Source organism: Miniopterus schreibersii, assembly GCF_964146895.1.
Source record: "Miniopterus schreibersii genome assembly, chromosome: 1".
Lineage (NCBI taxonomy): Eukaryota > Metazoa > Chordata > Mammalia > Chiroptera > Miniopteridae > Miniopterus > Miniopterus schreibersii.
The window spans coordinates 86,433,554-86,452,981 of NC_138101.1; the positions used below are offsets into that span (position 1 = coordinate 86,433,554).

Sequence of the window (19,428 nt, forward strand, 5' to 3'; positions counted from 1 at the left end):
TTTTTAAAAAAAGAAAGAAAAGATATTTGAAAAAATAATAACAGAAAACTTCCCTAATCTGTGAAGAAAATAGACATACAAGTTCAGGAAGCACAGAGAGTCCCAAACAAGATGAATCCAAAGATGCCCACACCAAGACACATCATAATTGAAATGCAAAAGGTTAAAGACAAAGAGAGAATCTTAAAGCAGCAAGAGAAAATTGTTAGGTATTACAAGGGAGTTCCCATAAGACTGGCAGCTGATTTTTCAACAGAAAATTTTGGCCAGAAGGGAGTGGCAAGAAATATTCAAAGTGATAAAAAGCAAGAACCTACAACCAAGATTACCCAGAAAAGCTATCATTTAGAATCAATGTACACATATAAGCTTCCCAGACAAGAAAAAGCTAAAGGAGTTCATCACCACCAAACCAGTATTACCCAAAATGTTGAAGTGTCTTCTTTAAGAAGAAGAAAAAAGATTAAAAATATGAACAATAAAATGGCAATAAATACATATGTATCAACAACTGAATCTTAAAAAATAAATGAACAAACAAAACAGAAACCAACTCATAGATACAGAGAACATTTTGATGGTTGCCAGATGGGAGGAGGGTTGGGAGGATGGTTGAAAAAGGTTAAGGGATTAGGGGGAAAAAAGTTGATTTCTGCCCAAATTTTGAACATCTTTTACAAACAATTATTTATGTTTTTAACCAGGATTCATGATGACTGATATCTAAACAACTGGCCTTGACCTTACAGCGTGGCTTGCCTCTAACTGCATTTTGTATTGTGATCTGATGTCTCTTCCAATTTCTTAGTGTTCATGCCTTCCAGTCGCATAGGTTTTTACATTACTTGAAAAGTGGAATCATTGCATGCCTTCCCCTGAAATGGAAAATCTACTGCTAAAATTTCTCAACTTCTAGTTCCCTTATCAAAATTATCCTCAGGATAACATGCCTTTCCCTGGCTTCTTTCCTAGTTATAACAGCTAGGTAACAGTTTAAACTTTCGTCTTAACAGAAAATACAAATAAATTGTAGAAAAACATATCTGTCATTCAATTTGTTGTGCAAACATGTCCAGAGAAAGGTTGACACTGAATTGTATGGCTACCTGCTCTTAATCCCTTCTTTCAGAACTGGGAGCCTTATCCAGATCACGAGGGTATTGCTGGTCCCTTGGTAAATTCATATCTCCCTTTATGTTGTGACTTCCCAAGGGGAAGTGTGTTGGCAGCAAGACCAGCTATTATGCAACACGCCAGGATTCCTTGGTGTGCAAAGTTGGGCATTTTGATGCAGATTAAAAAAATAAGTCATTTCACTTTTAATGTCTTGTGAAGAACAAAGAAATGTGCAAAACAGATATTCTGATTCTATTCTTGGCATCCCATTTCATCTTGGAGCCCCAAATATCTGGCAGTCATGAATGTAGCCAAAATAGATATTTCATATTACTTTTATTTAAAATTAAATGACTTACTTGTATGGTTACAAGCAGACTTCTACCAATGCTTTTGCACCATTTGGCCTAGTATTTAATCATACTACACAATATTTTACCACCTCTGGCTTAGCACTATGTACTAAATAGGAAAGTGTTCAGCTAGTACTGTGGTAGACCATTAAAAACCCTCCCTTTGGCTCTACATCCATGACTTCATCATCACTGACATGGACAGAGTCTGTGTTTTTGCTCCAGCATCACATAAATACCATCATAGTATGTTTGCCTTAAGAGGGCCACTGGAGCTATCTAACTACACGCTAAGATAAAATGGTGTATAAAATGTATTTAAACAAATTTAGTCATAGAAAAGCGCCAGTCTTTCTTTTGGCACAATTTATTTAATAGGTGTGACTTGGAGTGAAATTCATGAAAAACATCCTTACCTGATAGGTGAAGAGTATTCGTACTATTCAAGGAACTGAAAATATATTCGGTAAAATAGTCCGGGGAAGGTAAGTTTCTTTGCCCCAGACAAACACCTTGAAGAGACAAAGCAATGATTGTTGCTGCCAACTGAGGAAGTGTATTTTCATCAGCACCATCACTGCTTCGTATTCCAGACCTTTTCTGTAGCATTTTGGTTTCCATACACTGAAAACAGATACAAAGTAAGAAGAACACTCTGAAGTTAATCTCTGAAGTTATTTTGATTGAAAGGTCTCTAGGATTTCCCCAAGGACAAGGAATAGTTCTTCATCTAAAACAGGATTAAATTGTTTGTGGAAATATGGCTACCATTGTTCTCTAGTCGGGGTTATACCTCTATTTATAAAATACTTGTTTATCTAGTGTTTCTTATTACTCCCATAAAGATGTGTCTTCTGCCTACATCCTTTCATTTGGTGGACGGTTTCTCTCCAGCTTCAAGTAGAGTCTGCAGTAATGACTTTCAAATCTGTCTTCTCGACCTTGACTTCGCACTGGCTCTGCTGCCTTGTACCATCACAGAGCACATCCCCTTTCACACTTGCCTTTAGTCTCAAGCTCAATGTGTGCTGATCACAAATCAAAGGTAGCATAGTGTCTGTGTTCTTTGAACTACCATAGGTCATCGGACATAGGATGTAGGACCTTTTCCATGTATACAGCAATTTTCCTCATTTAAAATATGAGCACCTGAAGGGCTTGAATTTTACCTTGCATTCCAATAACATTCCTGTTCATTTACTTAAGAATTTATTGAGTGCTTACCATGTGCCAGACACTATGCTAAGTCTATTACATACACACTGTCTTTTCATTCTCCCAAAACTCTTTTTCACAGATCACCTGACCGATAATAGGCGGAGTTCCAGTTTGCACTCAGATCTGACTCCACAGCCTATGCTCTTCAATATGTAGAAATAGAATAAAACCCAGGACGATGATGGGTCTTTTATATCATCAAAGCAAGTTCCATAGCATAGGACTTGGGACAGGCAGATACAGCTTAAATACTATCTCTGCTATTTCTAACTGGGTAAACTGGGGCAAAATGATTATCCTTGCTAACCTTCCTATTCATTATCTGTAAAAAGGGACAAGGCATCCAACATTAAGGTTAGATGAGATAGTGCAAAACAAGATAGTAGTTGGCATATAGTCAGTGAATCTCAGTTACTATTATTGTTGTTCCCAGAGTCTAGGAGTCCACCTGATAGTAGGCTGGAGAAGGTGACAAGACCCAGATCAAGAAAGGCCTTATATTTAATGCTATGAAAAAATTTCCCCTGAAGACTTCAGAGGAACCACTGAAGGATATAAACAAGAAAATAATACAATAAGGTATTTTATAGAAATATTACTCTGGTGGCAAAGTAGTGAATAGATAGACAGTGGTAGGATTTAAGTGCAGGAAGTCTAGCTAAGAAGTTATTGATTAGTCCAAGATATTTCTTGACCTAAGACAGTAGAGCTAGAGATGAAAAAAAAGGAGATGAACTTGAGGAACATTATGAAGGTAGACTAAAGAACTTGGAGAAAATTGGAAGGAGTGCATAGTTAATGACTCAGGCCCCTGGTTTTGACAACTATATAATGGTAATTCTATCCGCTATCCCCCAAATTTTTCCTAAATACCCAATATAGGTCTGCTACTTTTCTAGGTATTGGAAATGTAATGGTGACCAAAACCAAAAGCTTTCCCTGCCCTAGAGCTTAATGTTAAGTATTGCTAATAAAATAACAATGTAATCAAATATGACAGCTGTGGCAATAGCTTTGAAGGAGAGGCACATGGTACAAGGAGGGTAAAAACAGACAACTATTTGACCTAGTCGGACAGATCAAGGAAGGCTTCTTTGAGACTGTGACACACAGACAGACCTGAAGGAGTGGGAGAAAGGAATGTTCTAGACAAAAGTGACAGTGTGGACAAAGCTTCTGTGGCAGGAGGGATGATGGCAAACATGACAGGCTGGAAGGAGGGTAGTAGTTAGAGCAGGTAGAGTGAGGTGAACATGCTGAAAGCTGGTCTCTTGGCAGGTAACAGAGTTTGCCCCTTACCCTAAAATCAATAAGAAGCCAAAGGGGGATTTTTAGCAAGGGATGGGAAAGGGGGTTACATAATTGGATTTGTATTTTGATAAGTCCACTCGGGCTACATGGTGGAGAATATAAATATTAGATACAGTTTCAAATTGATAACTACTAGTACAGTTAGAAGGCTATTGCAATGGTCCAGGTAGAAGATGGCAATAATGGTAATGGAGAAAAGCCAACAGGTTAAGGAGATCTTCAGGAAGTAACAGCAATAGGACATGGAGATGGATTAGACATGAAAGGAAAAGAAATTTAGAAAAAGAAATTTCTAATTGATAAACATATGGAGCAGGTTCATTTATGACTTTAATTTTGGATATGTTAAGTGTGAAGTGCCTTTACAATATCCTTTAAAAAAAAAAAGATGCTATGTAGGATACATGGGTCTGGAATCCAGAGGAGAGGATTGGAATGGAGATACACTCTTGTGAATCCTCTCTGTGTATGGATGCCTTAGCCTGGAGAAAGCATATGGAATAATAGGAATCTGAGATCAGGCCTTAGAGCAAACTAATGCTTAAAAGCTGCACAGAGAAATTAGAAACTATATAGGTGAAAATATGGACCAGAGAGAGGAAGAGAAAAAGAAAACAAGCACTGTGCAGTGTTATAGAAACCAAAGTAGAGACTGTTTCAAGAGCTACATAAGCAACGTCAAAAAAGGACAGGTTCAGGGATAAAAATAAGCCTTAGATTTTAACAATGAGTTTCAACTGCCAGGGAGATATCCAAATGGAGATTTCTCCCAGGTTGGTGCATATATGAGTCTATGGCTCAAAAGAAGAATCTGGGCCAACAGCAGAATTGAAAGCAATCAGTATCTAGTTGTGCATGAGTCCACAAGAGCATATCACTCAGCAAGAGTATGCAGAGTGAGTAGAGGAAAAACTGAAGGTGGGGCCGTGGAGGACACCAAGATTTAAAGGATGGCAAATCAAGCGTATCTTCCAGAGGAACTTGATATTTGACAAGTGAGAAGAAAACCAGGAGATATGGGTTGATGGAAATAGAAAAAAAAAGAAAACATGAAATATGGGATGATAGAAATCAATGAATGAAAGTGTCATGGATGGTTTCTTTTTTGCTGTGCAGAAGCTTTTTAGTTTGATGTAGTCTCATTTGTTTATTTTTTCCTTTGTTTCTCTTGCCCTAGGAGACGTATCGGAGAAAATCAGTGAGATGTCTGTGATTTTATTGTCTATGGTTTCTTCTAGGATTTTTATGCTTTCATGATTTATATTTAAGTCTTTTATCCATTTTGAGTTTATTCTTGTGTATGGCATAAGTTGTGGTCTAGTTCCATTTTTTGCATGGGTCTGTCAAAAATGGGGGATATCTGTAATATTGTCAACAATAAAAAATAAAATAAGAAGAAGAAGAAAGAAAGAAACAAAGTTTCATGGAGGCAGGATGGGACAAAAGTCAGAGCAAAAAGCAGAACATAGATTGTTGAGAAACAAAATGTATGGGAATAGCCCTGGCCAGTTTGCCTCAGTGGTTGGAGTGTAAGCCCACAGATTCCAGGTTTGATTCCAGCCAAGGGCACCTCGGTTACAGGCTCCATCCCCAGCCCTGACCAGGGTGTGTACAGGAGGCAACCAATTGATGAGTCTCTCTCACATCAATGTTTCTCTCCTCTCTCTCTCTCTCTTTCTCTCTCTCTCTCTCCCTTCCACTCTCTCTGAAAAGCAATGGAAAAGGGTATCCTCAGGTAAGGATTAAAAAAATAAAATAAAATAAAATGTATGGGAATAAAGAATGAGAGAGAAGACAGACAGATAGTTCTCTCAAGAAGCTCAGCTATAAGGAGAAGGAGATGTAGGTTCATCAAAAGAGGAATCAAGAGAAGATTATTGTGTCTATGTTGCATTCTTGTGACACAGGACAAAGAGTGAAAAGTACCATCTGTTTTTTTTAAGTTTGTAATTGCTGAGCTTTGCAAGAGCATATTCATCGCTGTGGTGGAGAGCAAACAGAAAGGATGAGTCAGTAACCAAACTTCTGATAAATTTGAAGAAGCCAGAAGTTCCATGGATGAAAACAATAAGCTGAAATAACAGATAGTATGAACTTCATAAGGTGTGCTTTTTTCACAGAGGTTGTAAAGACTAACAGTCTCAAAGTGACATTGGGGAGAAAGAATTCCAACCACCATTTCCATCCCTGAAGTCCTTAGGATGTGGTCATGTTGCCCATCCCCCATATAAGAGGCAGGGCTAGTGGAGAACTGGTCCGATCCTTGTTCATCTACCATGGAAAAGGCAAACCATGGGAAGAACAGAGAGAGGTGTGAGCATTAAAAGATTGAGTCTGGAAGATAAAACTGAGTAGTTGGACAAAAGAGAATGAAGAAAGGGAGAGACCTTTACCCTCTGGGCTACTGCAGAGGATGGCTGGATTAGAGTGCTATGATGTAAAGTTGTTTCTCTTGGGGAGCTGGTTAAAACCCACCTGGAGCAGCTATAAGTGGCTTGACCTATGGAAGTTGAGTTCTGTGCGGGTCAAAAGCTGGATATGCTAGTAGTGGTGAGCTTCCTCTGCCAGCACCTTCTGTGACCTCACACCCTCTAGTTGGAGAGAGCAGCTTCCTGCAGTGAGGTGCCAACAGGCCTCCTGTTAAAGTCTGAATTAACTGACTTCCTAAAGGAATCCCAGCCCAGGTGAATGGGCTAAAGAACCCTTCCTGGGAACTGGAAACAGTGGTTTCCTACAGGAGATAATTGGTCTAAGGCCTAGCAAAGGATTATGACTCAACAAGAGTTCAATTCTTCTTGACTGACTAGAGGGATAAAGTAGGTCTACACATAACATTGAATTATTTTATTCTGTTCCAGGAATGGTTAATCTCACTAACACTTGGAAGCCCAGGTATATGCAGTAAGTGTTGGAAAAACCAGAAATCTATATTAAATATACACACATCGCCTGCTTTTGAGGTGCGGGGCTTCCATTTCCATTTAATCTGCATCAAAAGGCTGTAACAGATTGGATGACTAAAATCTTAGTGGCTAATCTGAATCAATCAGATGTTGCAGTGAAGAAATAATATGTAGGAACACCTCCTTATTAAAGCAAACAAACAAACAAACAAGCAAAAAGCCCAAAACTGAATTATATGAAGAAACCCTATTTTCTCGATTATAAATAAATAAATAAATATATATATATATATATATATATATATATATATATATATATATATATATGGTCAAAATTTGAGATTCATGAAATTTGTTACTGAAGTGATGTTCACAAAGTCCTTAGTAAAAAATTTTTCCTTTTGTTCTGCCAATAACAAGAGAAATTAAACTTATTTACAGCAAATTGGAGACATATTTGCTGGACATTAAGCTGCAGCATGATTGCACTGATACCTTTGGGATCCTGAAAGACAGAATTGAGGCCAAAAAATTAAATTCACTTATATATGTTGCCGCAGTCTGAATGTTTGTGTCTCCCCAAAATTCATATGTTGAAATCCTAATCCCCAATGTGATGGTATTAGGAGGTTGAGGCATTTGGGAGGTGATTAGGTCACGAGGGTAGAGCCCTCATGAATGGGATTAGTGCCCTTCTAAAAAGTACCCAGAGAGCTTCTTGCCCCTTCCATTATGTGAGGATAAAATGTGAAGATGGCATCTGTAAACCAGGAAGAATTCCTCACCAGACACTGAATCTGCCCAGCTCCTTGATCTTGGACTTACCACCATCAAAAATTGTGATTCCTCACAGTTTTTGTTGTGTATAACCCACCCAGTTTATGACATTTTTGTTATAGCAGCTCAAACAGGCTAAGACACATGTCAATGAGCATTTCAAGAGACAAACACATGTTTCCTCACACTCTTCAAAATGTCGTGGTAGCTTCTCAGCTAGATTTTTCAGAAAAAATGTTTTTGAAAATCTTTGTTATGATCAGAGAACTTTATCTACTGAAACCTCACACTGCAAAGAGGAAAGAAGAAAGGTAATTGGAAGGCCAGCTTTTGCTGGGATAGTAATGAAGGCAGAAAGAGACCAGGGGCCCGTTTCCTAACAGTAGGAACTGTGAACGAAGAAAAGCTCTTGAAGGGATCCCCGAACGTAGGCAGCGCAAATTGAAAGTCACAAAAGACATACCGTCTGTGCTGACTGTCATGAATCATGCTTTTTACAAGCTGCTTCTTTGGTAAATTCACTAATAAATTTATCTCTCTCAAACTGGTCTGCCTTCTCCTTCCCTGGCCAGAAAGCAAGGTAAATAGACACAGTTCCCTGACCACTAAGGGTCAGTCCCTAGAGATTGACCCAAAGCAGTAAGTCACACTTACTTCCATGCTCAATGTGGGGGCTCAGGAGAAGAGAGCTGCCCTGTCACCTGGCCTGCCAACCCACCCAACTTCTGGCTCAAATTCATCTTATAATAATTAGTCACTACATTTCCCATTTTAGACTCAGATTTTTAAATGATGTCACCTAACATCCATGTCTAAAAAAACACAAATACTTACCTCTCTTAGAGGTCCTTGAATGTCTTAACAACAAATAATTAATGAAAAATAAGGCTCTGAGACTGCATCTTAGTGGCAGAGTCCATTAGAGATTTTGCCTTTCTTACCTGGCTTCGAGAAGTGTCAAAGTACTGCCTGGTGAGAGCCAAGATATCTTCTGTCTCGTTCTGTGAAAGGAAGTGGGAGTCTTCATCCTGCCTGAGGCTTAGGAGGCTGTGCAGGTAAAATGCATACTCCTTATTTCTCATGCTGAGCTTTGAAGAGCAGACCTCCTCCCTGTGAATAATATAATAGAGGAGAAGAAGGGAAACTCTCTGGACCACTTCCTCTCTGAGCTGGTCTTCGAAATCTCCTCCAGCTATTAGCAACAGGGCATCTGGTTCAAAGCACTGGGCAAAAAAAAGGGCAAAAACCAAAGACAAAAACAGAAACAAAGGTTAACAAATAGTCCCAGGACACTGATGACCACAGTTTCCACTGTTTATAACTGTATCAGTAGGAGGGGAAAGTGGGAAGGCCCAATAGTCAGATCCAAAGAAGAAAGTCATGGTTGGATGTTTATGTAACGATGATGCCCCCCCAGAAAGTCCTTATTCCCTAAGAGTAGTCTCTCTCTCTCCAGCTACAGTGCCACAAGTTGTCCATTTGATACCATGAATGAAACAAGCTCTTTGCCTTTGAAAACAATGCCCCATTGCATTTAGGATGAAACCCAAGCTCCTTATAATTTTCTCCTTCGTCTGTCTGGCTCCTGCCTATCTTACTTCCCCTACCTTATATTAGCTTCTCTCTACCTTTCTCACCAAACTTCTGCCTCTGTGATTTTTCTGTCAATTCACCAAGCTCTTTCCCACCATCTCTCAGGTTGTCTTGTTCCCCTTGCCTCTCTGGTCTCAGCTTAAAGTGCCACCCTCTCATAGGTGTCTCCAGCACACACTGTCCGAAGCTGAAAGCCCCTCGGCAATCCTGTGTTCTCTAGCACAGCGCTGTTCAATAGAAACAGAATGCAAGCCACAGATATGAGCCACACACGGCATTTCAAATTTTCTAGTAGCCACATTTTAAAAAGTAAAAGGGAACTGGTGAAATTAATTTTCGTAATATATTTTATTGAAATTTCTATGTGTAACTGAGTCATTTCAACATGTAATTAAAAATTTTTTAAAATTATTAATGAGCTATTTGGCATTCTTTTATCATGCTAAGTCTTTGACATGTATTCTGAAGTGACCAGTATATGACAATACAAATGAGCCACATATCAAGTGCCCAAGAGCCACATGCAGCTGGTGGCAAACCTGGCACACAGCATTTTTTATTTTCTTCATAGCACTAGGATTCTAAAATTACATTATCTTCTTGTTTTCCCCCCTTTCCCCTTGATAGCAATTGTTGCGTTAAGTCTGGACTTTGTCTGCTTTGTGCACAGTTCAGCCTCAGCATCTAGCACAATGCCTGGCACTTAGAAGGTGAAAATGGAATTTATGAATGCCATCTGCCTTTTATCCTACCTAAGAGTATTGCTAAAAATGTTTCCATGATGCTTTATTCATTTCATGGCCTATACATAGACACCTGGCTCATTTAATCTGGCAAAAGGTTTTTGGGGTAATGTGACGGAACATTGAGGAAAAAGATAGACCTAGAGGTTGTTGAGGGGAAGCTTTCCCAGCAAGACAGGGGCTGCCTTTCCTGAGACAGTTGGGGAGCTCCTGAGAATTCCCCCAGGATCCCAGAAGCACCCATTACAGGGCACCAGCCTCAGACTGAAGGCATCAAGGGATACAAGGCCTGAGCCCCAGAGGAATTTGCCCCACTGTGGGACAGTTTATTATATCTTTTTTTAAATTGAGGTATAATTGACATATAACATATTAGTTTTAGGTATATAACAATAATGTTTCAATATTTGTATATATTGCACAGTGATCACCACATTATATCCCCAAGACTTATAACTGGAAGGTTGTACCATTGACCACCTTCACCCATTCTGCCCACTCCCTCACTATAATTACAGTATCATATTACTACAATATATATTTTTAAAATCCTCGCCAGAGGACATGCTTAGAGAGAGGAAGGGGAAGAGAGAGAGTGGGGGGGGACATCGATGTGAGAAAGAAACATCAATTGGTTGCCTTCCATATGTGCCCCAACTGGGGACTGAACTGGCAACCTTTCAGTGCACAAGACGACACTCAACCAACTGAGCCACTCTGACCAGGCTACTACAATATCTTTTAAACTATTCTCTGAGGTGGCAGTTTGGGTGGTTCTAATCCCATGCCTGCTGTGCCTCCCACTGGTAACATCTGATATAAAGTGTCTGAGTCACAAAGAAACATGTCAGCCATCTCCAAAGGAAAGCATTAATCACACCTTCACTAGCCACAGACTCCACTCTCTCCCCAGCTCAACTGCAAGGGACTAGAACTCAGCAAACAGAGGGACAGGCTTCCCAACAAGACCAACTCTTCAGATGAATATTAAGCTTCATCACTGAAACCGCACGGTGGTTCTCTTCCTGATGTAGGCCACGAGAACAGTCCATGGGTTGGTTGCTGTTGGCAGGGATCACACCAAGACCCATGGAGGTGAATCAGTGGAAACAGGTGTAATAAAGACATTCTTTTTACCAAATAACCTGAAACCAAACTATTGATGGTATTAGCTACCAGTTATTAGAAGCCATGTGTCCAAGACAGTGCTAAGCACTTATGTATCTAGGCACTGCTCAGTGTATAAGTCTAATTGGTTCTGGAAAAGGTGTCAGGGATTACTTTTTTGGATGGTGGGGACTTCATTTCATTATTTTAAACAAAAAAAAACAAACCAAACCAAAATCCCCACAGTCTATGTAAAAATCCACCAAATATTTCTGCATAGAGTAAAGCACTTAGAATACCAATTCCCCAGTTACTTAATGCATAATGAATTAGTGGGTACATTTATATGCAGTATGCAAGGATACCACACAGAATCAAGTATAAATTATGTTTTCCATCTGAGGGAGGTATACCTACAACATATGTAAAAACTAAGTGTAAGAGAGGGTAAGTAACATACCTAAAGCCACACAGCTAATAGCACCTGCCCAGTCTTAATTCCTGCTCTGCTGATGATAGATTTTATTCCATTGTTTTGTGCCATGGAGAAGATAAGCTGTGGACCGACCACCTACCTACTTGCTATGCAGCCCCTCACCCAATAATTTTCTCTCCCTCCTGTTTAGTAGGAAGAAATTTGGTCAATGAAATGGCTAGCAGATTGGTAAGGCTCTAATTTCTATTAATGAGAATAATTTACAACCGGAGGGTTGAATGAGGTCATGTTCATAGACTTCCAAGTGCTGTTCAGGCTGTTCAGGGCCGGGTAGGTAGGATGAAGAACATCCAGAGCATGAGGAACAGGACCACCAGGAGGCCCTCAGACCATGCCCCTGTGGCCAGGGCCTGGTTGGCAGCACACAGTGTGTGTGTCCATCCATCATCCCATCCGAGGTGCCTGAGACCCTGTCCATTTGAGCTCCTCCTCGGTGCTCTTGCTTTGTGTCTTTCCAGGGCTGGAATAGGAGGGGTGTGACCTGGGGCAGCAGAGAATAGGGTAAGGTCTATAACCCTGCAGACGTTCACTCCAGAAATGGTTTATAAAAAGCATACAATTTGGAAAGTAAATCGGTTTATGACCTAAAAGTTTTAAATAGCTGTGGAAGCAGCTCATTTTGTCAGACTAGAGCTTTTGGTCATCTTGAATAAACAGATGTAGCCTACCCCTTTTTAAGCCCACTGAAAGGAAGCTTGACTTTGAATCAAATAACTATGGGCTGAAAACGTTGTGCTCTTTTGTGATATTTGAATCTTAAACAAGTTCCCTTAATTCAGAAGGTAATGGCTTGAGGAAAGGAGTCGTAGGGAGCATCAGAAGAGCTAACGTAAGAAAATGTGAATTTCCAGCCTGGCCGGGGTATCTTAGTGGTTGAGCATCGACCTAGGATCCAGGAGATCCCGGTTCGATTCCCGGTCAGGGCACATGCCCGGGTTGTGGGCTCGATCCCCAGTTGGGGGTGTGCAGGAGGCAGCCGATCAATGACTCTCTCATCATTGATGTTTCTATCTCTCTCTCTCCCTCTCTCTTTCTCTCTCTGAAATCAGTGAAGATATATTTAAAAATAAATAATAAAAGATTGGCGTTGGAGAACATTAAAATGTATATAAAAAAATAAAACTTTGGCATTGGAGAACATTAAAATGTACTATAAAAAAAGAAAATAAAATGTGAATTTCCTTCTGAGCATGGATGTGACAAAAAACACTGTGGGGAGGGGAGTTGTGGGGGGACTGGAATTGTCAGTTCATCACCACAAGTTTTAGCTGTTACATTTTTTCAGTGGCTCAGTTGAGTTTTGTAAAGGATGTTTAGTAAAACTTTGCAAACACTGGCACCCCATAGGCATCAAGATCTGTCCAAAGCTCTGACTCCAGTGAAATAACTCTGTTAAAGGAGAATGAATTCCTTCAGGAATAATCCATTGATTTTTCTTTTAATGTTATCAGGTGGAGGCGTAAGGTGTAAGGGGGATAACAGATTCTGGGAATTAGTTTTAAAAATTGCCCAAACTTTGGGAAAAGACTGTTTAAAATGTGAGAAGCCCTCCTTACTAAGCTAAATGGACTACTCAGATATTGGGCACTTATCTTCTGTAGCACTCCGGAGCCCAATCAGACTGCCTTCCCCTAACTCAGCTTCGTTCATTGTTTATGTCTTCCAGGTAAAGCCTCGGTGACGAAAAGCTACATGAAATCTTTCTTCTTCTACATGAACAAAGCAGTTGTCAGACCTGCAGGATCAACTTTAAGGGTTTTAGGCTGAAAGATATTTAGAATTTGATTTGGAATTATGACTAAACCTACTAACCTCTTTTAAATTCTTAGATTTTTATAAGGTGGTGTTTTTTAGAGGGGTAGGGCGATGCTAACAATTGACTATAAAATACAAGAGGGAAGTTGTATTTCTCTTTATTCCTCCCAAACAGAGATCAGAAAGGATGTCAGCTGATGGCAGGCACCAGCTTTGTGTGGGTCTGTTCTAGATTTAGTGGCATTTCTCACTGCCAAAAAGAAAAGTCTTAACTGAGAAGAATTAAGATAAACTTGTTAGGTAAACAAGATAAAGCTTGATGCTTTTCACACTTTTCACTCGACAGTTAGATAAATGGAGGGAGGGGTGTGAATTAAATGCAGATCCGTAAAGAATCTGTTCCCTGAATTGGTCTGAGAATAGCCTGGAGATTTTGGTTAGAAACTCCAAGCTCCAGCGACAGTTGAGGAGGGCTGGGGACCAGCAGGAGAGGGGTGTTGAGGCATGTCTCATTTCTCAGCAGCACTGTAGGTAACCCACAAACACTGCTCCAGTGTCCCTGGGACAGGGGGATGGGACATTTCCATGAGGTACAGGAAATGTCAGGGGGCAGGGAAAGCCTGAGCTCCTGTGTCCAAGCTCCTTCCTACATGGCCATGTGGTCCCCACAGAAAGCAGCCCGAGGAAGGAAACACCACCTCGGTCCCTGGTCCTACAGGTGAGGAAGCTGAGGTTCTGCACGTCCCGACAGCTGGAAGGTGCCAGAGCATTGCCGGCTGGCTCAGACACCACCAGGTTCCTTTCCCTTCGCTGCACCTGGAACCCATGTAGGGTCACGGTTTTCATTATTACTGAAGTGGAACTTATTCTTTTGGAGTTACTTAATCCCTCATTAAATTCATCAAAACTCCATTCTGACCCTTCTCATTAAAAAAAGAAAAAGCCACAATCAGGCAAGACTATCCATTTTCAAAGGCTGCAGCTTGAATAAATTCATTTTTAAATGCACAGTGCTCTCAAATGCTTCAGTTTCTCTTTTAAAAGTATTCAATCTGTACCTAGGCCTGAAGTAAAATTGGGAACACTGTTTTCCTCCCCACTTTCCTCTTTTTTCAGATATTTGGGAAAATAAACTCACCCTTTTGCCTTTTTTTTTTAGCACAAAATTTCTAATATGAATGTTTCCTCTCAGTGGACAAACTCCCTAAAAAGACAAAAAAAATTCAATGACAACTGATTCCTGTGATTTGCACCAGGATGTGGATGTTTGTGTAATCAACAGACACTGTTTCTCCCTGACTTATTAAGAATGACACGGGGAGATTTCGTGGCTCCTTCAAATGAACTGTAACCCCCTGAGAAGATTAATCTGAAATTCATCTTTTTTTTTTTAACCTCAGTCTCATCCAAAGAGAAATAGCAGCAGCAAGAGAGCAGAACTATTAGAGACAGTGTTTTACCTCCTAGAAATGGAACTAATTCAAACGGAAGCTAACTTAGCCAAACTCTCAATAATGTCACAGGAACCAAAAAGTGCAAAATGATTTTGCATGTTGACATTCCCCCTAGCTAAACTAATATTCAACCAGCCTTAATAAGGCATGTCATCATTAGAGAACATTTCCCTGAAGCAAAGTCTCAGAGGAATTTAATAAGATATGACTCCTACTTATTTCCAGTGGGAAGTCTTATGTTGCTATATATATGAATTAATGTCATCACAGATGAGTTGCCTATTAGAACACATGTTTTCTCTGGGAGCCCTTGGGAATAGTATAATTATCGAATTATTTATTGTTTGCACAGAGCAGAGAAAAATTCTATGAGCAAGACTGTTCTGTCATGAAAAACAAAGCACTTGGCAGAAATATTTCCCCGAGAACCAAGTAGGATTGAGAAAGTCTGCCAAAATTTACTTTGGGGGGCAGTTATTTGCTACTCTTATTGATTGTTTGGCATCTTCACTTATTTATTTATTTGCCAGTTCATTTGGAAGAATCTCATCAGTCAGGAAAGGAATGGTGATTCATGTTTTTGTTCGTGGTTATTTTAAGACATGGGTCTTGCTCCTGTCAATTCCTCCACCACTCCACCCACCTACCCTAGTAGGGACATTTTGAGCTCACACTAATGCTGATTTTACATTAAAGTAGCCTGCAGAAATTCTTTAAAATTCCATCGTATGCAAATTCAATCTCAATCTCTAGAAGAGGAAACCCCACAGGAGTATTTTGTGAAATCTGCCCCGGTCACACTGGTGTAAATTCAGGGTTTGAGTCACTTGCTAGACTAAGAGAAGGCTGGGAATTGGACCTCAGGTGCCCTAGGCCTCATTTTAGCTTCATACATGGTACTTCTATTCCCCAGCTCAGATTCTGTATTTTTAAGATGATTATCCAGTTCATTACCCACCATGCAAAATATTAGAAAATGCTAATTGATATCCAGGAAAAAGTACTTAAAAATTCAACATGAGACAGAGAGCATCTATCTAACCAATGATGTACAAGTTCACTGCAAACTCACAAAAGGGATTAGTAAATCAGAAAGAACAGAGAACTGAACACACTCACAAACCAATACTTCCCAGCCTGCTGGAGGATTCTAGAAATGCTTACATAAACATTGCCATTTTAATAAAAAAGAAAAGTCTCCCCGTCTTTAAATGCTCTAGGCAGAACACTGAATGACTTTTTGTCTCCCAAATGGGGGGGAGTATTACGTTACAGTGCACTGTGCACTTGGTTTCTGGAAGGTTCCTGTTGCCTGTAATTTACAGAAGGGGCTAGGGAATCCATTGCTCCCTTTTGCACATGCCCTGGTACCTGATCCCATTCTATGGCACTAACCAGACTGCAGCCTCCTTGCATTCCATTTGTCCTCCTTGGGCAGCCAGTTTTCTCCAACAATGTTTTGATGAGGCTTCTTGAGTGGTTCAGGGGTGGGTGGTCGCCAGCAGAGAGAACTCGGAGTACTTCTGTCAGTTGGCCAGGACTCCAAGTGCCGCTGCTGTCCTGGGTGGAGGGATTTTCTGTCTCAGTAGAGGGAGCAAGGCTGAAGAGAAGGAACAGTGGCAGCCAGAATACTGAGAGCCTTGTCCAAAAGCACATTTCCACTCTTTCTTTACCTGGAGTCAGTCTTTGATGGCGTAGGTGGGTTAGTGTTCACGGTGTGAACTTGTAACCAGAGGAATTTCTGTTTCGAAGGGCAAAATAAGGCTTTAATTATTATGCCTACAACATGTTTGAAAAGATTCATTAATTGGGTGGCTAAGCTGATTTGCAATGACAAGCTGTTTCTGAACAACGGGGGGTCGGGTCTGTAGGTCATTTCTGACCCCAAACACCGGGAAACTATCGTGGTTGTAGACTTTCAAACTGTAGGAAAGTCAAGAATTTTGTTATAGTGCCTCTCTCTGAACTAAACCTAGAGTCAAAAATTAAGAAAATAAGTTTCTCTGTTCATTCTGCAGGTGGTATAAGTCTTAGGACCCGGGACAAGAAACACCCTCATTTTATCTCCTTGTTAAGTAAAACTCCCAATGGTTTGTGGTCCTGATCATTGAAATATGTAAATAAACTAACAAGAAAATAAATTTTTAAAAATTACCAATGTCATGTAGAATGAGAAGATTTTAGGCAAAGAAGGGTGCTAGAAGAAAAATCGTAACATTCAGAAAATACTGGTCAGTTTTTAGGTTTTAGTTTATTAAAAGTACAAACAATCTTTAAAAAAAAAAAAAGAGTTTCAAATCCGAATGAGCCATAATAAATCCACATACTCTGTGGTCATTAAAGGGGTGAGGGGACAACTTTAGAGCCAATCAGCTTTCTGGAAAAAATTAATCTCTTCAAACAACTGCTTAAGAAATGAAAAATGTTAATAGCATCTCATGGCAGATCTTGGCCCAGAGATGAGCTAGTAATGACTGTGGGATAGGAACAAAGATACTGGGATTACTTTTGCGGTTTAAAAAAGTGGTGGGGGTGGTTAAGATTCTTAGGTTAGCATTTAAAAAATGACAGAGGAGGATACAAATATTGCTAAATCAAGTACTTACCTTCGGACGAAAGGCAAATGGTTATTTATCTGGAGCTTTGCAGCCTTTTAAATCTCAGAGAGTATTTTGTGGTTACAAAGTCCTCTGTTTTTAAAATTCCTTGACTGTGTGCTGGGAGCTAGAAAGGATTATTTCAGCCCAGTGAAGTTTTCAGTTGCTATGGAGAGAGCTGCTCTGAAGGTAACAATGAAGGTGGATAAAAGTGAGAACTTTCTGTCTGGCAGGTTTTCAGGAAAATCAAATAAAAGTTGTTCAGGAACCCAACTTTTTCATATTAATATTTACTGATTTTCTGAGAGTCATCTACAGTCACTCGCCTTTTAAGGGGCAGATCTGAGTCAAAGGATTTCACCTTGCAGAATGGAAAGCTTTTAGTATCATATTAAGATTTTTTTCCTTCCAGTTGGTTCTGTGATAACTATTTCATCCACACTCCAACCAAGGACTTGTTAAAAAGATAGGCTATTTAGAATCTTATTTATTTTACAAGGTGCAGAAGTTTAAAAGATCTAACGTGGTTGTAAATTTGTAAGTAGATATTTTCAAATGAGAAGAAAAGCATTTGTTTCAAGAATAAAATTCTTACCTGTGAAGTAAGTGCATGTGAGGGGGAACTTTAGTCAGCTGTGTATGTTATGATCTCAAAGTCTACAGTAGAACTGACTGCATAGTGCCTTTCAGATTCTGTAAAACAGACTCTCAATAAATTATTAGTGAATAAATGGCTGAAAGAACAAAGTGGTAAACTTTACGGAAGGTAAGAGAAGTTAAAATGGACTTTCAAAGAGTACACATAATGGCACAAAGTATGTAGAAACACAAAATGACTCTGCAGAATGGAGCAGATGGATAGAAACTTCTGAGTTCATATCCATAGGGAAGGAGTGGGGCTACTGGTGAGGAGACAGATGAAAGGAGAAGAGAAGGAAGTTGGGATAATTAGTTTCCTCAATCACTAATTGGATATGAAAAGTGGGAACAGTTGGGTGAGATAATCCTAAAAGAATGCTGGTAAAATTGATAAAAATATGGGTGACACAAATGCTCCAGGAAAATGCCTGGCTTCTCTTTAATTCCATATCACAGAGCATTTGGATTCATCTAAAATGTCACAGGAAGGGACTTGGCCTGTGGTAATGAAAGCAAATGTAATTCAGGCTGCCTGCCACAATGAAAGCCAAACTTGTGAGACAGGTGCCATTGAGAAGGAAAGAGGTTTATTCAAGTGCCAGCCACCTGAGAAGATGGGGGACCCTTGTCCCAAAGTCCATCTTTACAACTCAGTGCAGGCAGGGGTTTTATCAGGAAGGTCAGGGAAAGCAGAACAAAGAAATCAGGGGGAGGGGCTGTGGATGTGCAGACAGTGTTCTTGCTGGTCAAGATACAGATCTTTAATGTCAGCTGAAGTCTTGTATTCAAGTCACCCTAGGCCCAGGCAAGATTCAGAACAGCCGGTTTCTGCAATATGCTCAAAAAAAAAAAAAAAAAAAAAAAACAAATCCCAAAGTTTGTTAGTGATTAATGGCAGGCATGACTAACCTGGCCTTTGTTTTAAGGTATACATCCTGTTTTCTGACAAAGGGAAAAGTACTGTTCATTATATGTTATTTAATCAAGGTTATTTTTCTGGTTAGCGTAAGATTTCATGTAGGATGTGCAGGATATATAGGCTATGCAGAATGTCTTCCCATAGGCCTTGATATGGATCTCTTTTGAGTTAGCCATCTGGGCTTTCTGACAGCTGAATTCCTGTTGACTGAGTGGTCGGTGTCAACTGGACCTTGAGGCCAGGCTGCTTCCTAGCTTCACACAGGAATGGAGACTCTTGAACTGTAAAGTATACTGAAGAAACTTTCAACATACGAGCTCTAGTTTTGAGAGAAAAATCAGTTTAGAGTAACAAGCTGGGTTTAACATTTACTAAGATTAACATTGGTAGCTTTTATAAATTTTATAAGCTTACCTTGTTAGTTACTAAAATATTCTTATTTTAGTA

The 19,428-nt window shown here is 39.8% G+C and overlaps 1 protein-coding gene across 3 annotated transcripts in view; it reads right to left on the reverse strand.

The window, feature by feature from the left end:
• SLC39A12 (solute carrier family 39 member 12) overlaps nucleotides 1-17,593 on the reverse strand; it is a 67,151-nt gene extending 49,558 nt beyond the window's left edge. The window contains exons 1-4 of one of the 3 annotated variants that reach the window (XM_081145619.1): nucleotides 17,433-17,593; nucleotides 16,222-16,567; nucleotides 8,620-8,788; nucleotides 1,886-2,093 (exon numbers count right to left, since the gene is read on the reverse strand). In XM_081145619.1, the coding sequence (XP_081001745.1) occupies nucleotides 1,886-2,093; nucleotides 8,620-8,788; nucleotides 16,222-16,247 (403 nt within the window). In that variant the 5' untranslated portion in view covers nucleotides 16,248-16,567; nucleotides 17,433-17,593. Of the gene's footprint in view, nucleotides 1-1,885; nucleotides 2,094-8,619; nucleotides 8,902-16,221; nucleotides 16,568-17,432 lie in introns of all 3 variants that reach the window. The other 2 variants (XM_081145617.1, XM_081145618.1) reach the window with 2 other exon arrangements.
• Nucleotides 17,594-19,428: the final 1,835 nt, after the last annotated feature.